The sequence below is a fragment of the Abramis brama genome, assembly GCF_963993115.1.
Source record: "Abramis brama genome assembly, chromosome: 24".
Classification (NCBI taxonomy): domain Eukaryota; kingdom Metazoa; phylum Chordata; class Actinopteri; order Cypriniformes; family Leuciscidae; genus Abramis; species Abramis brama.
The window spans coordinates 19,755,261-19,774,700 of record NC_139986.1 but is presented as its reverse complement, the minus strand read 5'-3'; the positions used below and the strand labels follow the sequence as shown (position 1 = coordinate 19,774,700).

General features: G+C 38.1%; 2 protein-coding genes across 5 annotated transcripts; both read right to left on the bottom strand.

The window, feature by feature from the left end:
* Nucleotides 1–3,729: 3,729 nt before the first annotated feature.
* On the bottom strand, nucleotides 3,730–6,365 carry klhl34 (kelch-like family member 34). Its single transcript, XM_084102263.1, has one exon. It carries the CDS (start codon nucleotides 6,124–6,126, stop codon nucleotides 4,363–4,365), a length of 1,764 nt encoding a protein of 587 aa, XP_083958389.1. The 5' UTR covers nucleotides 6,127–6,365; the 3' UTR covers nucleotides 3,730–4,362.
* Nucleotides 6,366–7,810: 1,445 nt separating this feature from the next.
* Nucleotides 7,811–18,039, bottom strand: smpx (small muscle protein X-linked). Of its 4 annotated transcripts, none has more exons than XM_084102266.1 (5): nucleotides 17,801–18,039; nucleotides 13,311–13,375; nucleotides 10,971–11,057; nucleotides 10,116–10,250; nucleotides 7,811–9,557 (listed from the first exon to the last, which is right to left on the bottom strand). In XM_084102266.1, exons 2-4 carry the CDS (start codon nucleotides 13,347–13,349, stop codon nucleotides 10,125–10,127), a joined length of 252 nt encoding a protein of 83 aa, XP_083958392.1. In that variant the 5' UTR covers nucleotides 13,350–13,375; nucleotides 17,801–18,039; the 3' UTR covers nucleotides 7,811–9,557; nucleotides 10,116–10,124. The 4 variants fall into 4 exon arrangements, with proteins under 4 accessions (XP_083958392.1, XP_083958391.1, XP_083958394.1 ...); XM_084102265.1 differs by lacking the exon at nucleotides 17,801–18,039 and adding an exon at nucleotides 16,453–16,788; XM_084102268.1 differs by having other exon boundaries at nucleotides 7,817–9,557; nucleotides 13,311–13,372; nucleotides 17,801–17,915.
* Between the last annotated feature and the right edge of the window lie 1,401 nt (nucleotides 18,040–19,440).

Sequence of the window (19,440 nt, the reverse complement as noted above, 5' to 3'; positions counted from 1 at the left end):
AATGTGGTTACCTCATCTAACCACAATCTCCGCAGGGTCTTTGGATATACCAAGAAAAGGCATTTAAAGAAATATTCCTGGTTCAAAATAAGTTCATTTCTATTCACAGCTTCTGTGGCTTGGTGTTGGTCACCACAGTCAGTCATTTTGATTCATAGTAATGCTCTCACAATGGAAGTCTATGGGACAAGGCAATAGAACATTTTCAGGCAGGAATGTGCAGCTTGGATTCTTGTTAAGGTGCTTATATCAATTCTTCCATACAAACATATGTCTATAAAGTTGTGAGACTTTTCTAGGAACAGATCTTCTGGTAATTCCTGAGGGTGGATTTGTCTCTAAAATAACCCTTTTTGCTGTACTTACACTTATTTGAAAAAAAGTTACGGTAAATGTTCACAGACTTCACACAGTCAGAAGTTAAGACTGGATATGACAAGGTCATACAGTATGCACAGACAAGGTTAGTAAACCATTCTTTCATTTTGAGCTGTAGTTGTTTGTGAAACCTTATTATTATTAATATTATTAGGGATGCATAGACTAATTGGTACCATATTAGAATTTTATTTATTTATTTTATCAGTGGGATACACATCAGCAAATATTAAATATTTAATTCAGTAGTACAATATAATGTCGTGATGCCTAAATTGAATGCAAATGTATGTGAACTGAGTTCAGTTTTAAGTGTTTTTTTGTAACTTATTTAGAATATTCATTTATTTAAAACAGTATTTAAAAAAAAAAGAAAAAAAAGAAATGATTGACATCCATTTTGGCCAGTTTAAATATATCAGTGCATCTCTAATCATAATGATAATAATAACTTATTATATTTAGTAAAAATTCTTATTCTTATGATAGTTTTAAACATTATTTTAACATTTATTGTGGTCCATTGCCTTGTCCCAATCAGAAAAGAGTCAAAATAATTGAATGTAGTAATTTACAGAATGCCAAAAATGCTGCAGATAGTGTTCAGCTTGTTTTGAACCTGGAATATTTCTGCGCCTGTGCTGTAAACGCTTCTTGACCGAGAGTAACACCTTGCTAAACTGGGCCTCTGATAACGGATGAACATTCGGTGAAGTGTGTGTGCTTTGATTGGTAGAAAATAGCACAGGCTTCATTATCCAGAAGCAGCATTATTTCTGTAACTTGAGTCGGATTGTGGAAGTTCTCTCTTCACTACAGTTTCCTGATAATATGAGGTGAAATTATGTGTCTCTACGCAAATGAGAGTTCATAGTCAAAAACAGATTCACACGGGATGCTCCTAGCAAAGATTTGCATCCTTAAGCGAGCAGAGTCGGCACTAACAAGTGATTGTGTACCCGTGCAGAAGGTGTGCTGTTCATCTTTTATGCTTAATCTGAAGTTTTACGGATTTTTTAGTATTGTATACCTCCGTTTGGACTCAAGTTTTCCATTTCTACAAGCTGCCATGCAGTCGTCCTGTGCATTGCCGCGGGTTTAGGGACATTTGTGTCAAGCAACAGTGAGTTTTTATGACAGCCAAGGTCACCACGACACCGCTGGTCTCAGCCCAGGGACTCGCCGATAAAAGCTGTTGCCCTGAACTCAACCCAGCATCTGTCAGAAGCAGCAGCTCAACTCCTGATATTACATGTATGTCAAAGTTCAGGAGGTCGTCCATCTTTATAAACTTTCAAAGCTACATGGCTTGTAGATACACCACAATCACTTTTTTTTTTTTTTTTTTTTTTTTCTAAACCAAAGCTGCCAAATGATTTAATGTCAGTGTTTCAACTGTCAGAAAGGCCGCTCTCAGGCGCTCAGCAAACACAAAGACGCTTTATGTGAGATTTTTAAGAACACTGAATGACCAGAAGAGTGTTTATTGTATGATAAGATGTGTATTATATGATGTACATTGATATTTCAGGTATGACTGACATAATGGAGCACATTTCATTCTGTATGTAATCTAAGACTATATTAGCTTGATTTTGATTGAGTGACTCAGGTGCTAATGTGTCCATGGGAATCATGGGAATCCATTAGCTCTTAGAGAAAGTGATTACCAGTGGATATAGAGCTACTAGAACAGATGTCTATTGGTATTTTACTTTAGTAATATATCAAAGTTATTATTATTTTAGTGCAAATCATGTTATGTTTCTTTAGCAGCCCATTTTTTAACAAAGTTGTCGTACAACAATCTAGTTCATCAATATCTGTGCTGCTGCCTGTCTTTATTATGAATAGGGCATGTAATTTAGGCAGTGCAGTTTCCTATGTGTTGTGTTTAGCGTACAACCTGGTAAAGTTTACTTTATTTATGACATTATTTAAAAAGAGTTATTGCTTTATCCAGATTTAAGTGTGGTTATACCTAGAGTCAATAAACTTTTATGGATGTAATCATGCTGTATTTATTGTATATACATGTGCTTTTTTTTATATGCTGGATACTTTAAATGAAGCGAGTTAGAATGCACATTGGAGAAAGGCGTCCTCGACATTGCCTGACAGACTGCCCAAACTTTGAGGCTGGTAAACGCCTATGTAGGTCTATTATACCTTATAGCTGTCCGTTTGTGTTGGTGGCAGTTTCTCGGCTGGCATTTCCAACCTTGATTCTGCCATCTTTTTTTATGGTCAGGCATTCAATCCAAAATATATTTAATCTTAAGACAATCGCCTGAGGAGTTAAGAGCTTGACAGCCTATCGGGCAATGAGTAAAGGCACCTTTCTCCAGAGGGTGGTTAAAATGGAGGCCCATGTCAATTTCCCAGAAAGCTATTCTTTTTTTCTTCCAGAAGCTTGCTGGATCCAGGCTGTTCAGTGAAGGTAATGGACTTACATTTAATGGAAATGAACTGTTGGGTTTGCTCTGAGTCTTAGGTCGAGAATGGGTCTCCTTTTTTTGGGCACAAGAGGCAGTTCATGGGAAATTCTGATTTCTTTCCTTGTCAGTCACTCTCTCTTTCCATCAACACACCAACAAAAAAAAAGTTAAACTATCCTAAATTTGTTTGCTGGTCTTATCTGGTATAAACTAATCTAACCAACAAACCAGGTTGGGCTGCTCATACTCAAATCTTTTGCTATTTTTCTCTCATTTGCTTTATTATTACCAGCACCCTTGTGTTAATGAGTACAAAATACTTTAAAGAAACTTTTAAGTCTGGGGTCAAAGTTTTATGTAGTCAAATCTTTTATTAATGCATTTCTCTCTTTGCTGCTCATTTGCATTGAAACATTTGTAGAATTGTCATAACAAATCATTGTCAATAATCATTGTACAGACTCAATGCTGCTTGAAATGCCAACACAGAAATGGTTACTACTACTAGTTTGAACTAATTAATTTGAATCAATTTGAACTTACAGAAATGAATCAAACTTGCAACCTCTTCTACTGAAGGGAAAAAACAAATATGCATTATTTCATTAAATAATATATTATGAATTTTTGATATATCATCCAGCCTAGTGACTATTGTTGATGTATATCGCACTGTTTTGCAAGATTTCTGCTGTTCACTATTTGCAGTTCACCTTAATTATATTGGTTTTCTAGTCACACTATATTATCTGTGACTGGAAATCTAGATTTCCATGCAGGGCCTGACTTTTGAGCTGTCAGATATACATGCCTGTGCAGTTTTGTTTATCATTGCTCACTAAAAATCTCCTCATCCTCATTTGGCTTGTCTGCATCCCACACACACTCAGTGGTCTTGACACTTGTCCTTGCCCACTTTGAATTCCCATGTACCCTTCCAGATCAATGGTCTAATTTGGCTTTCTCTCACAGCGTCTGTGAGTGTCCTCTCCTTCATTTTAACTGCTGTCTTTTCAACTATCTACAGTCTGTATCCAGCATTCATGGCAGCTGTCCCTCTGTCATAAGACATTATGACTGTCACCTATGATCTTCACACAGTGCCAAATAGTCAAATCTGGTCCAAACTGGACTTCAAGTGCACACTTTTGTCTGTTTTCATTTGTTCTTATCTAGATTTCTTTTCTGTTTGTTTGTCCTTTCTTCGTGCCTTTCAAGAGTGTGCAGCGGTCTGAAATTTAATCTTTAGTTCTCCAGTGTCCATACAGGAACTATGCCATTTTTATGACAATTCATCTATCAATGTCATGACTTTCTCTACCCTATTCATAGTGACCTACTTTCAGGTGTTCCTTACTGCTTGCTGCAAAACATACTTGACAGCATTTTACCCCCACCAAGGTCTTCTGTATCTGGGTAAATAGACTCCTGTTTTCCATGCCACTTTACAATCCATGATACAAAGAATACCCTTGTTCATCAACTCTCTCTGCCCCATGACAGCCATCTGTTTGTGTGTATGTGGGATGGTGTTTGTAATTGACTTTTAGGTCTCCGGAGGGTCTTGAAGAGTCATTATGGCACACTGAATCCCACACAAGGGCCCTGGTAGTTTACACACTTCCCTCCAGGCATCATATTCTGTGTCATACTCCAGCACGTTTGTTGTACACACCTCCTGTCCTTCCTGCCATTTTCTGCCTCCAAACATAAGCACACGTCTGCCCCCTGTTGCGGCCAAACCATAGCAGAAGCGGTCATTCAGTAGGGGCTTTAAACGGGTCCACAGGTCTTGCTCAGGACTGTAGCGTTCAATGTCACAGAAGGGCTCATACATTCCCAAAAAGGTGTAAATTCTTCCCCTCACTGTTGCCATCTGGTGGCCGAATCTGGCAATGGACATGTTACAACATCTCTGCCAGGCATCCCCCTCAACAGAATTCAAAAACAACACATCTTTGCTGCTCTCTGGGTTGTTGATATGAATGCCACCGGAGATGTAGATTCCTGTTCCAATAGTGGCACAGGCGTGTCCATGAACTGAATTTGGTAGGGAAACACCACTGCGCCAGCACCCTTCACTCATATTGTACCTTTCCACAGATGACAAAGCAGGCTCACCCTTCTCGCCCCGTCCACCAATAGCAAAAATAACACCTTCCATCACACAGCAGGCAAACTGTGCCCTCTTCTGCAAGAGTGGTTCCATCTCCTCCCACTGCTCAAACCGTGGGTCATAGCGCCACACCTGGTCAGTGACTGTCATCACAGCACTCTTCTCGTTCTCCTCATCCACCTGCACCACCTCACCACCTAGTACAAATAAGAAGTTCCCAACAACGCATACTCCCTGGTGCTGTATCTTATTTGGTAGGGATGCTGAAAGTGGCTGGAATTTCTTGCTGCGAGGTTCGTAGGTTAGGATCTGATTCTGAGGTCTGTTTGCTTCTGGTCCTCCCCCTATCAGAAGAATCTTGTTGCTTATGGATCTTAGGCTGGTGTGGACACTTTGAAGTAGAGGTTGTAAGGGACCCTGAAGGTGGTAGTGAAGCGCTTTCTGCACTACGCTGCGGATGAAGGGTGTACGCAGTGCAGGTTTAAGTGCACTAAGTTGAGACAGCTCTTCAGATGGCACCAAACCAAATCGGATCCGACTGATCAATGCATTACTTTGCAGGGCAGATTGTGGGTTGCACTCTAGCCAGTCCAAAACCAGCTGTAGAAGTTCTGTCTCCTTCACTCCTGGCATCTCCTCAGCTACAAGCACCTCTTGCAGAGAATCAAGGTTTAACTCCATTATCTCAGTCTTGTATTCCTCAGTTGCAAGTATTCTGCACATGTTTCTGGCAATGAAAGAGTTGCTGTCATTGAAGGCTTCAGAAAGGCCATAGCATGCTGCTATGTTAGCAAAAAAGCAGCAATTGTCAGGAGCAATGCTCTCTGAGATGTAATGAGTGCAAAGATCCACAGCATGGGTGATCTGAAGATAGCGGGCAGCCTGCAGTGTGACCTCCAAAGTGGAGGGTGACAGTGAGATCCATGAGGTGTAGATGAAGTCCAGTATCTGCTCCAGGCCCAGAGATGACAGGGCTGGCAAGCTGATAGTATGAGTACTGGATTCCAGAGTGTAGTCTTGGAACATAGACCAGAAGTAGTCACTGGAACAGGCTAGTAAAGTGCGATGAGCAGGGAACTCCACACCTTCCGCCTCCAAAACAACATCACACATTCGACCCTCCAGACGCAAGCTCTGGTACCGAGACAGAACACCTTCTCCATGAGTGCTGCTGAGCATCAGATAATAATTCATCACTAGGAAAAGAAGGGAGAAAGATAAGGAAGACCAGGGTCAAGAACAGGTGAGTTAGAGAGAGAAAGGAAGGGAAAGAGGCAGAGGTGGCTAGGTCGTCTTGCTCCTGCAAAAGTCATCAAAAGTAAAGAAGACAGCAGGAAGAAAAGGTCCGCCGCACCAGCCGCGTCTGTTGGGATGTGGTCCATGACTTCTGCAGGCATCAAATGCGTAAACTTGTAAAGGGGAGGGTCAACCATTGCTCCTCCACCCAGTGGGCAGCCTCCAAACCTCTTGCCTCAACAAGATAGGCATGTGTTTTCTACCAGATCTCTAAAAGGGAGGGGGGAATGGATGGGCAGACATTTTGGGGCCACAAGGGGTAAACACAGTCTCGAGCTAGTTGCCCTTTCCCTTTAGTTAGATGGGAACACAGAAAGCGGGACGGATCATGCCGGGGGTTTATTATGATATGCAGATCTGAAGTCATCACTTGATAAATACAGGAGTTAGTCAGCACTGTGGATTTCTGTCTGTCGCCACCAGAAGCCACATCTCACCAAGGTGACAGGAATAGAAACTCAGAGTTTATCAAAAGGACAGCCAGGACACAGTCTAGCCCAAAAAAAAGAGAAAGAGAAAGGATTGGCAGTGAGAATCTCGTCTATAAGAACCATAGAGAGATTGTTCAGACAATGTCAGGAAGGCACAAAGATAAAAAAAGACAATAAAATTTGTTTTAGAACCACAGAGATGTTGGCTAGATTACTGATGAGTGAGGTTGATTTATAGACTTGTATTTGTGTGTAAGTGTGATCCACAGCAAAAAGGAAACATCCCACCCTCGTGAACATCGTTCCCGTCATTCTCCCTGAATAGCTACTGGCTCAAAGCTGGGATGGGGCAGCATCAGGCCAGGTTGCAGAAGGGGGTATTAAGTATAAGAGCGAGGGGTGATTATGTTAGAGCTTCTCGTATCAGTCTGGTTTCTCCTCTGTCTAGCACAATGCTATGTATTGTATTGCAAATGCTTGACATTGGAGAAACATCTATCAAGGTAATTGGTAACTGGAGTCATTTGTGAATTCACTATCACTCGAGTGCAGCTGCAATAAGGTCATGATGAATCAAATGGGGGTGTGTTTGTCTGCTATGTGTCTCAAGGAAGTGATTTTGTAGACACTGTTTGTTCTGCCAAATCCTGTGCATATACAACCCCTTTGAATTCTCGCTTTAAAATGAATAACTGTCCTTTTAGGGACCTTGGCATGTCTTTACACTCTGCATCAGCAGATATATATTTAAATGCACCAAACTGCCATGGTTTAAATTAGATGCATTAACTATGCCACACTTTTTATATTTCGTCAACAAAACCAGACTCCACTTCATTGCATGCTTTAAGGTCTTTTGCAGGATCATACTCTCTTCCACCACTGCAAAATCTATAAATACAATTTATGATAAACTGTTTTACACCTGATTGGTTTATTAGTGCATTTAATTGCATATACAGATGATTTATGTGCCTAGGCACTTTGTGAGTGTGTTTGTGTTCTCTGGTGACCCTTCAGTCAAGAAATGAGTGGCTGTAGACCTGAGTGGCTTTCTAAATATAACTATCTGTTCTTCCTGTTAGGGGTTTTGTTTGGCTCTGGTGGTCATGGTGAACTATTTTAATAATAACTGGTGAGCATAAAGCTTTAGGTAAGAAAATCCTTTTAATTAACAAACATTTTATTTTGCGGTGAGAAGTTTTAGAACTCTACAGACTCTCTCTCTCTCTTCGCATTGCATTATGGGTAATGAGGGCATTATGAAGGCTTAGTTGATTAGTTGGACAGCTGATCACTCTGTGTTCCAGGCACCTCTGCCAGATGCTTAATCCTGAAATATTCCATTCCATATCCACGTGATTGATAGGTCCTGTTCCACCATTGTACTCATTGTCTTTTGTAGTGTTTGTGGCCATTTCTTTGCTCTCCTAGGTTTTTCCAAATAGATAACCAGTCAAATGTTGGACATGCCGTTATGTTGGACAGTACTACTATTTTCCATTTTATGTGCCATTTTAGAATAAAAGCAAGTCTTCAAAACTACGAAACTACAAATTAAAATGTGCAAATGTGGGAAGCTTTTTCAAAAGGCTTGAATGTATTTCCATGTACGCTGAATACTTGTTGGTTGTTTGTCTTTCACTTCGCAATCCAATTAATTTCACAAAACTTTGTCTTTAATCCAGTCAGACATTTGTATTTGTATGGTGCTTTTCACAATACACATTGTTTCAAAGCAAACTTACAGAAAATAGAGCCTTACAAATTAAAGAAATACATATGTAGACACAATTAATCTGCATTGTACGTTTCCCAGCTTTTGACTAATAGCTCCTAATGCAACTTACTCTGATCTAAGGAGCGATACATACTTTAATAAGGACACTTTCACCCAAAGGTCATGACACCTGCTGCTAGTAAACTACAGATTGCAGATCACTGTAGATCACAGAACAGAACAGACACACATGATGTGATTTACAAGCGAGAAGATGAGCATCTTTGCACTGTTAAACTGATCTCGGTTTATGTACATAGCAAACTGATAGTGCAGCATTTGAAATCCAGTTCTATTTGTTCAAGGATAACAAGTGTTGGCTTCCTCCTACGGGTTTGCTCTTGGAGAGAACGTGAAATCATGTTTTATTATGCAACAGCCTACTCATGTACTGCAACACACAAGAACAAAGCCATAGATAAAGAAAAAGTAGGGAGTGAAAACAAGCCTGCAGCTTGGCCATTTTAAGTAGGGCTGTCAATCGTAGGAAAATTAATCAAATGAAATGCATGATTTTCCGATTAATTAATACAATTTTACGCAATTATTTGCATAAGAATCACTCTAGATGTAAAATGTATCAAGAACATTGATTTTATGGTGTCACGTTTTAACAAGTTTAGACAGAATCTGGCTGAAGAATGGAGGAATTTTAAGATGAATCAATGTCTTCAGTCATATATTCTGTTTCATGACTCAATGATGGTAGTAGGAGAATACAGAACTACTATAAAATCAAACTTAAAGGGATAGTTCACTCATGAGGGTGAGTAAATGACAGAATTTTGATTTTGGGTAAACTATCCCTTTAAGTTAAGCACACAGAACATTTTTAAACACAAAATACAGAATACGATGCTTGGTGGTTTAAACAGTGATGACCTATTTTTTGACAGACAAAACCATGGTTCAGAGCTTTGAATTGCTCAATTCCCATCAGTCTTTGCTTCGATAGAATCCACCCCCTTTCTTCATTCTCAGGTCAGTTGGTAGTGTCATCATTAAGGCTTGCCAATGATTCCTTTGCGATCGATTCTCTGGGATTTTGTGTTAAATACATGAATCTGATTGGATGGAGACCGTAACCAAAGCCTTGGATAAAATGGGGGTGGAGTCACCTGTTAAAATGAGAATTGGTTAAATAGGTTTACAAGCAATAAAAACATGGTATAATCTCAAGGTTGTTTGCTTGCCAAAATTTATTTTTAATTCTGTCACACATATAGTGGGTCACACACACTGCATGTTTTGCTCTATAATAGGAAGGTCTTGTGAGGCATGCTGGGACTGCACAACAGACTGACTTTCACTGCCCCACTGATCTGTGGAGTATTAATAGAGCCTGATTCACCATCATACCCTCACACACTCAAAAACAGCTACTCACACACTCCAGCATGCATGCTAACACACGTGCAAACTGCTTTTACAGCTACTGACACCATGTGGTCATTTGTGTGAACAGCATGGGGACTTCCTAAATGATTTCAGTGTGGCGCGTTTAGAAAACCGATTGCTCTTGTGTTCCTGCTTCTTTGTGTGTGTGTGTGTGTGTGTGTGTGTGTGTGTGCGTGCATAAGATTGAAAAGAACCAACAATGTTACAATGTTTGACTAACCAAAAATGGTAGATGGGGAAAATGGGTGCGAGTGTGTATATTTGACTGTCAGATTTACCTGTGTTGTTTAGTCTTTGGTGACCCATTTGAGTTCACTTTTTACATTCTGGATCTCGGAGAGGTTCACGGCGGGGCCCGGTAGTTTCACGGCACCAGGCAGGGGCTTTTTCTCCTCTGGAGTGACTGGGGATGGCTATAAAACCAACAGTTGTGGGAGATATTACTGAGCGGCCCTCACAAAATCTCTCAAGAATGAGTTGAATGTCATATTTTACCCCCAAAATAAAAATACTATTTTTGGACCAAAAGGTGATAGTAATATTATTTCATTAGTCATTAGACTATGTTTTCAGATGTTTTTTTGTAATTCTTTTTTTTTCTTGTAATTAATTAACATACTACCATCATGTATGATATAATATAATGATATATTTTAAAAATATAATGTATATTTTGCAATGTAATGTATAAATACAACCATATATATGCATATTTCCCCATATAGACATATTCTATAAAATAAACATTTAAATAGTGTATTAGTAATTGTATATATGTAATTATATATATATATATATATATATATATATATATAATTATTTATTTATTTTTATTATTATTATTATTATCATCAACGTAAATACTATCATGAAGTACAAATAAATGCTTTTTAAATAATATATCCTTAATACATTTTATGTATTTATATAATTTATAAATTCAAATGTAAAACGTCCATCTATTGCTGCAATAAGGGAGCAGAGAGAAGTATGCTTATTTTTCATAATAAATGTAAATGGGGCAAAAATTATGTTTTTTTCTTTTGTTCGTTCTTTCTTTCTCTTTATGTAGGCAAAGTCTAATTTACTTAATTGTGTAAGTGCATGTGTGCTTGTTTCCAGCAGAATCTGACCTCCTCTGTGTCTACTGTATCTTCTCTCCTCTTCACAGGATGTCCCGCCCCAGGACGCAGAGCCCCCATTGGAATATTAAGGTTGGCCTTTGAGACAGACAAGAAAATGCATTGAGACAGTTACCATCGCTGCTATCCCCTCACAGGGACACTGCTCATTTACTCCTGTAACCACACCACAATACCAAAGTCATTTAAGCTCATGTAATATTGTGTAGTTGTCGAAACCAAACCTTTCCACAAAACCTGCTGGACGTGTCTTCCTGCTGGAGTTTGTATTTCATAAAGAGCAAAGTGCCTGTATGGAAATGAGCTGCTGGCACCAGATAAAACAGTGAGATGACAGACATCTCTCTGTTTGCTGAAGCCCGAAGCAGACAGCCTGTCTTTTTTTTTTTGTCTGGTCTTTATTAAATGCGTCTAAACGCAGCATGAAAACGAAATTCCAAATGTGTTTACAAATTTACACTAGGAAGAAACCCTGAAAGGATCAGGATTCTTGCCACATTTCTTCTCATATATACTTTTTAGCATGTTTGTCTTAGCCATTCCATTATTTGTGGGTGAATCTCACGGAAACCAGGTCACATAAGAAATTCAATTTTGCATAAATAGCATTATTTTCATGACAATTAAACACATTTCCCCCAACATTCTTATTATCATTATCCAACTGTCATTCTTAATTTTATATTAATATAATTATAAATATAATTTAAAATTAATATATTTTCACATTAGGGAAATACGTTTTTATTTGCACTATGGTAGTGAGAATTTAGAGGGGAAACGTTTAATTATTATAATAAAAAATAATGTCGCAATGCAAAATTGGCTCTTGGGGTTCTTCAATTTCCATATACACTCTTAGAACACTCTATATAGAACCCTAGGATTCTTCACTTAAAGAACGCTTTATGCTAAAAAGGTTCAATCTTAAAGGATTGCATAATACTTTTATGTTTAATGGGTTATTTCAAATTTTCAAGTGCACTTTTTAATCCCTAAAATTGTATTAAAAACAAAATGAATTTATTAAAACTAAATCCATAAAAAGATCCCATGATGGGAACCACTAAAAATAACCTTTTCTTCTAAGAGTGGAGTCACACAAGGTCAAACACTCCTTTCAATTTACATTGCATTTCGTTTTCGATTAGAGCATGTGAGATCCCTCAACCAATCGCAAACGCCCCTAAAGAGTAGACTTTACTCCAGTTTTGCATGCATTTCATGGTACAGTACATCAAACCCTTGCATTTGTTCTTCTCTTTTTCTTTGGCTCTACATCTATATAAGCTGCTGGATGAAATATTGGCTGTTTTAGGCTGTACAGTAGTGACCATGTGTTCCTGTCTCTGCATGCATGACCTCTCTTCCTTCTGTCTGTGTTCTCTAATGTATCCTGTATCCTGAATCTTGTGTATTTTTGGGCTTTTTATGGATTTGTGTGTATATGGAGAGTTTTTATGGAAAGATAAAGGTGTCTATTTTTGGCTGAAGTGTTCAGTGTCTGTAAAAATTGTCTCTACACTGTGGTGAACTGTTATAAGAGTGTCTACATTATCGCTCCTAGCCAGACATATACATACATATATATATATGTGTGTGTGTGTGTGTGAACACTTTGGATTTCTGCATAAATTGGTCATAACGTGATCTGATCGCATCAACTGTCACATCAATAGACAAACAGTCTGCTTAAATTACAAACAACACATTCTTACATATTTATTGAACACAAAAGAACGTTTGATGGAGGTTTATGCTGCCTCCTAAGGATGTACAGTATTTTCACATTGTTTTCACAGTGTGCTCCATAAAGACATGACAAGATATCTTTTGTTTGCTTGTTTAAGCAGACTTTGTTGAAGATCATATCACATTTTTAACCACTTTATGCAGAAATCCATGTAAATTCACAGGGTTCGCATATTTTTTTTTTCTATCAACTGTATCAAAAGTGAAAAGGCTATAAGGATTTCAGTTAAAGTGTACAAGTCTATTTTTATATAAATTGTTTCTGTTTGGATAAGAAAGGTTTCCCACCAAGACAAAAAGCTGGACACACATCAACAACATGCAGTAATGCATTTCATTTACTTGTCAATGGCCTTGTGTGCACTGTAATGCATTGTACATTGAAATGTGTTTTTACAGTTATAACTCAGTGTTCAAAATAAGGGACCGGCTTTTCAGATTAAAATCTGTTGGGTTGACATGTTTGAGTGTTTTTGAGCAAAGAAAAAGCTCCATTTTGTGCCACTAAAATCAACACAAAAGCTCACTAACTATTCTTAAATTATGTGCAAACAAAAAAAACACACACCATTTACTCACCTGCAGGGCTTTGACATTGGTCGACGGCTGTTTAGACATTCTGTGCAGTTGTGTCCGCGTTTCTGCTGTAAAAAAGACAGGAATAGACTGAATGCATTGATCAGATAGATAGACTGGCCTGCTGTGGGTTTGAATACATGTATTTTGTCCGGGGAAAAGTAAAGCCCCCCTGCGGCTCTCAGGTGCCCGTGGATAGTCTTTCAGTTGCTTAGTGACTCCTGCAGTGAGGAGCAGGTAGCAGCTCTTACCCCTGAATCATTTATGTTAACATGGAGAGAACAGGGCTGGGATAACACACACCTACACACACGGTATACTGGATATGGAACATGAGGTGGAATATGTACTGATGTTGTAAATTAATATATGCATAACGCCATAGTTCAGCATGAATTTTGGATGGACATTTGAGGTGTATTGCTCAGTGGCTGCTCATTTGGTCCAGTTTTACAGACAAGGCTTAAGTCTTGTCCCGGACTATAATGCATGTTTGAGCTGTTTTAACTGAAAGCAACTTGCACTGACATACTTATCTTAAAATATGTCAGTGCTATTGTTTTGTCTCAAGATGCACACCAGTAATGTTTTTTTTTCTAAGGCAGCCATGTTTATAAAAGTTAATAAAATGTCCTAATTTAACTAAGGCTAATCCTGGCTTAATCTAAACCCTGTCTGTGAAACCGGGCCTTAATTGCAGACTTTCATATTTTGGTGGATTTGAGCATAGTTTATGACAATGTTGAGAACTCTTACAAAACATGAGCTGGCTTTTTCAGAAATAATAATAATAATAATAATAATAATTTTTAAGCAAAAGTTTCAGTTGATCTCATTGCTGTCTGATCTTTCCTTTGTTTTAAAAGGTTACTGCAAAATTTTCAACAAGAAAAAAAGAAAGAAAGAAAAAGATCTGTCCACCTCGGCTTCAAAATAATCAAGGGACATTGATGAACCACCATGGGGGGACATAATAGTCAGATTAGTGGTTAACAAATAGCCCATCAATGGATATTTATCATTTTTTTGGACAATATATTGATTCAGACAGTATATCAGTCAGTTTCAGTATCAGCATTAACTGAACATTATAGAATTGTAGATCAAAAATGCCTAACATCCTTATAAAAATCACAGAAAATTGTAAAAAATCTTTTCATAAACAATGATGTGCATTATTATTATTCTATACTGATTAACATGCAAGGCAATGAAAAGGCCTACAAATGGCCCATGGGGAACTCTCTAGAAATTTGAAGAGAATACATTTACATACTAGGCAACACAAACCGACACGGAAACAAACAGAGCAGAATGAAGGTTAAATCACTCTAATTTGGTGTTTCCGAAAGGAAGCTGTTCAGAAATATGTAAAATCATCCAGTGACCTAATGAACACAGCTGTAGGCAGATGAGCTTTGATTATGCGCTTGCGGGGAGCTTTCTGCCCATAATTTGCTCGGTTATTCTGCTGATGGAACGTCCCGCTGAAAACACCTGGCATATCTCCAGTGAACCATACAGCCATCATAATGCATTCGCAATATTATATTCTATATATTATATTCGCAAATCTTTCAACATCTCCCTCCTTCTCTAACTTAACATGGATCTTATTGGGGCAGCTACGATCAACCAAATCATGTCGGTTGGGGCTCACAGAGAGGTTCACAACCTTAGCAACTGTGTTGTTTGCACATCAACAGCGGTGCATTAGGACTCTAAGTAGTCACTACTGCCGAGCGTTGAGCTAAATTTACCTTTTAAAGAGCAGCAAGCACTACGGCAGCTGTCTGACACTGCTCCAAAATACCCTCCTTAAAGGGATACTTCACCCAAAAATAAAAATAAAAATCTGTCATCATTTACTCACCCTCATGTTGTCCCAAACCTGTATGAGTTTCTTTTGTTCTGCTGAACACAAAAGAAGATATTTTGAAGAATATGGGTAACCAAACAGTTGATGGGCATCATTGACTTCCATAGTAATTATTTCCCATGCAATGGAAGTCAATGGGGCCCATCAACTGTTTGGTTGCCCATATTCTTCAAATTATCTTCTTTTGTGTTCAGCAGAAGGAAGAAATTCATACAGGTTTGGAACCACTTGAGGGGGAGTAAATTATGACAGAATTTCCCTTTTTGGGTGAACTGTGTCTTTAAACTCCTCAGTGTTCAAAATAGCAAACAAAAATCAAATTAAAGATACTGTCAATATAAAAAAAAATCATCTAATTACAGCATAAAACTTGGATCAAACCACCTTTAGCAAAGACTAAGACTAGAACAGAAGGTTCTACATTTTTATTTTTGGTTCCTAGATTTGGATCCTAGATCAATTTAACCTCCTACAGGATCACAAACCAGCCCACCAGATACCAGAATCTCACACTGAATAATGCATTTCCAAAAACTCCCACAATGCCTCACAGGCACAATTTATTTGCATTGCTGGAAACCTCCCAGAAGTTCTAGACCTTTCCATCCTGTCTGACAAAAATTCTCTCTATCTTGTATTCAAAATGAAATGTGTATTTGACACTGCGGCACCTGAGGTCGATGTTCAACTCTGGTGTTGAGCTGTTTTTTCAACAGATTAATTGAATTTAACATTCGGAATAACACTGTTTATTATGGAAATCATCAAACGTCATCACAGTCCTATGCTTAGATGAGATGTCTACTGCAGGAAAACCACAAGATAGACAGAAAAAAGTATAATTTACATGCATATCATCAAAGAATGCTAATGCTTAAAGGCAGTTACAGTTTACAGTTAAACCTGCCTGTTGTTCCATAGTGTGTTACATAGGCCGAATCCTGCCAGAGGCCTGAGTCATTATCACAGACTTAATCATATTTCAGAAACAAGTCCCCACAAACAAAAAATATATGCATCCTTATGTAATTAGTAAGAAAAGTGAGAGTACTTTTAGAGAAAGATAGAAGAAATCTAGAAGTCCAAGTTGTTTTGATTTAAACAAATGTTATTGGTCTCATTATATCATCATATAACTATATTGCATAATTTACCTAAAGTAAGCCCATCCCCTATATTCATTGTGACCTTTAGTACCGTTATAGTTTCACACACATACACATGAACACACACATCTCCCCTCTGCTCTCAAAAAAAGTTGCATACCTGCTGCCGTAACAGTAAACCACTGTTCCCTGTTGTGAGACAGACAGGACAAATGCCGATCTATCTCTCTCTCTCTCTCTCTCTTCTGTCTCTCTTTTCAGACTAAAGCAGTCTTGACTTCTGTGGTCCACGGTTCTGGTTCTGTTCAACACCTCTGTCTCTCTTTCCCTCACTCCAGGCTGTAGAGGAGGGGATTCCGTTCATATCTGGGATTTGTTCACACTATAAATAGTAGTGTGATACACAGAGGGGACCTGCTTTCTGTCCACCCTGACTGTTCGCTTCAGACAGCCTAGTACACATGTATGCCCCATCAAAAGCCCCATTCACAGTCCTGTCACTATATACACACACAGTGTGGTCCTAAAGTCCGAGAACTGTGAGAATCTGGGATTTTAAATAAATTGGAAAAGAATATTAATAAGAAATGTTATGCACTATTTCTTCCATCAAGTAGGCTACATTAGTGTCATTGGTCATATGACTCCAGCATACAGAGACAATCAGATGTTTTTGCTTCCATTGAAACATAATTTGCATAATTTAAAAAATTAATTTATTATTTTATATTATTAATAGAAATAATTAAACTTGCCAAGGATCAATAACATATAAAGTTATATAAAATATTACAATTTTACATCTTACATACATTGTATATATTGTGTGTCTGTGTGTATACTGTATATATATATATATATATATATATATATATATATATATACAGTACACACACAGACACACACACACACAAGTAAACAAATAAAATAAACTAGCCTAAAATAAATGACATAATATATAACATTAATATATTATTAATAACAATATTTTAAACATAAACTTAATGTTAATTATATTTATATAATATATGCTTATTTATATTATTAATACATACATTAATAGGTATATAGCCTATAATAATATATATAAAAAAGAAACAACATTGATAGTATATATATATATATATATATATATATATATATATATATATCATATTATTTATTTTATATTAAATATATAAATAAATAAACTTGCCTAGTCATATCAGGCTTTTCAAACCCCACTGTATATGCACAGCAGAACACAGAATAAAAAAATGCCACTGCTTGTTACATTTGCATGTGTAATGTGTACTAGGGTATATTTAGGAGACTATAACCTAGATCAAAATGTCCTCGATATGCCTGAACATAAGAGAGAATGTACAACTTAAAGCTGCAGTACTATATAGCAGATAATGAAGATGGAAGAAAAAAGAGAGTTCAGAAAGAGTGAACGGTGATAGATGAGTACACTTTGGCTTTGCACGACACAGGACCCTGACATCATGACCCCACTGTGCCCTTACCTGTTCAGCTGCCAGCGTGAGGTCCACACCTCCTCACTGCTTTCTGTTCTGATATGATGCCTAGTCAAAAGCCCTGCCTGTTCTCTGCGAGGTCCTCTTCTGTACTCTTCTACGCAGTCAGAGAATCACTGTGCGACAATACTTATTAAGATCATGACCTAATTTAGGCTCCAGCACGCAGAGCCCAGGGAGACGTCTGATTGGCCCGTGGTTTGACATGACGACCCATTCCCAGTGGTAGCAGCACTTCCAGTTTAGAGGAGTTTCAGATCTTAATCTAGGCTGATTTTAACCCACAACCGGACAGGTATAAACAACGTGGCCTAATGGTTAAAGAGTCAGACTGATAACCTGAAGATTGTGGGTTCGATTCCCAATACCCACAGGAAATGACTCAAGGGCACTTGAGCAAGACACCTAATCCCCAATCGCTCCCTGGGCGCCACAACAAAAATGGCTGCCCACTGCTCTGAGTGTGTGTGTTCAAGGTTTGCAATGTGTATGTTCACTACTCACTGCTCCTAACTTGGATGGGTTAAATGTAGAGGACAAATTTCGACTATGGGTTACTTGGCCTTCACATGTCACTTTCACTTTGAGCGCACTAGTAAAATGTACAGTATACTTTGCATGCACAAGCCGCATGAGATAAAAGCATCTTCCAAATGCATAAATGCAAAATATTATTGTGATAAATACTGTACTAAACTAAACATTTGCCAGGGTAAATATCAAACCACAAACATAAAACGGAGAAAATAAGACTATAAAAACATATTCTGTCCTTACCTGGTGCCACTCAGACTTGGCGTGTGATCCTGCTCACCCAGTTCCTTCAATGCTGAGTATAAAGCTATACTGGAGCCACAGCTGATGGGAAAGGTGTCCTCTACAGACAGCAGAGCTATGCAAATCCTTACCTGAATTCTCCTCCCTACACCTGGCATCACACACTTCCTGCTAATCCTGCCAGTCAGTATACCGTAGGTCAAACATAATAAAATAATTATCAATATGGTTAAACGGACAATCATTTCTTGATCTTATTGGAATCTTTTTTAATGTGCATGTAACAATGCAAAGATCCCACTTGAAAGTAGCTAAATGCATGGTTGAACAATACAAATATTGTTGAAGTTCATTAACAGGTCATTAAAGTTGCGTGTCATATTATAATTAGCAGCACGAGACTGTCCTTTCAGTGTCTGTTGTCTATTTTGCATTAATCCGTCCTTGTGGGCACATGGCATTATGAAGCCAGCGGCCTCCTCTCTAATGTAAGCATAAAAGGCTGCCATAATTGCTGTCTATCTAGAACACCATCTCAGATAATAAATAATTTCATTAAACCTTTAGGAGCCTGAGGGGCAGACAAGATCACTCCCACTCAGAAAGGCTTGGTTCCCGGATGGAAAAGTTTGCAGGGATTTTTGGACCTCTCATTTGTACCCATGTGCTTTACATTCAAAGCCACTGCAGTTTTTCTTTACAGTACACTATAGCCTACAATAACTTTTTGAGAAAATTTGACCATCTCGTTTGTTGACTGGCATAATTTGCTTATAGGTCAACAGTAATGCCTGATACATCTTTATTAAATTGCACATTTAAAGGCAGGTCTTGTGAGTACAACACACACA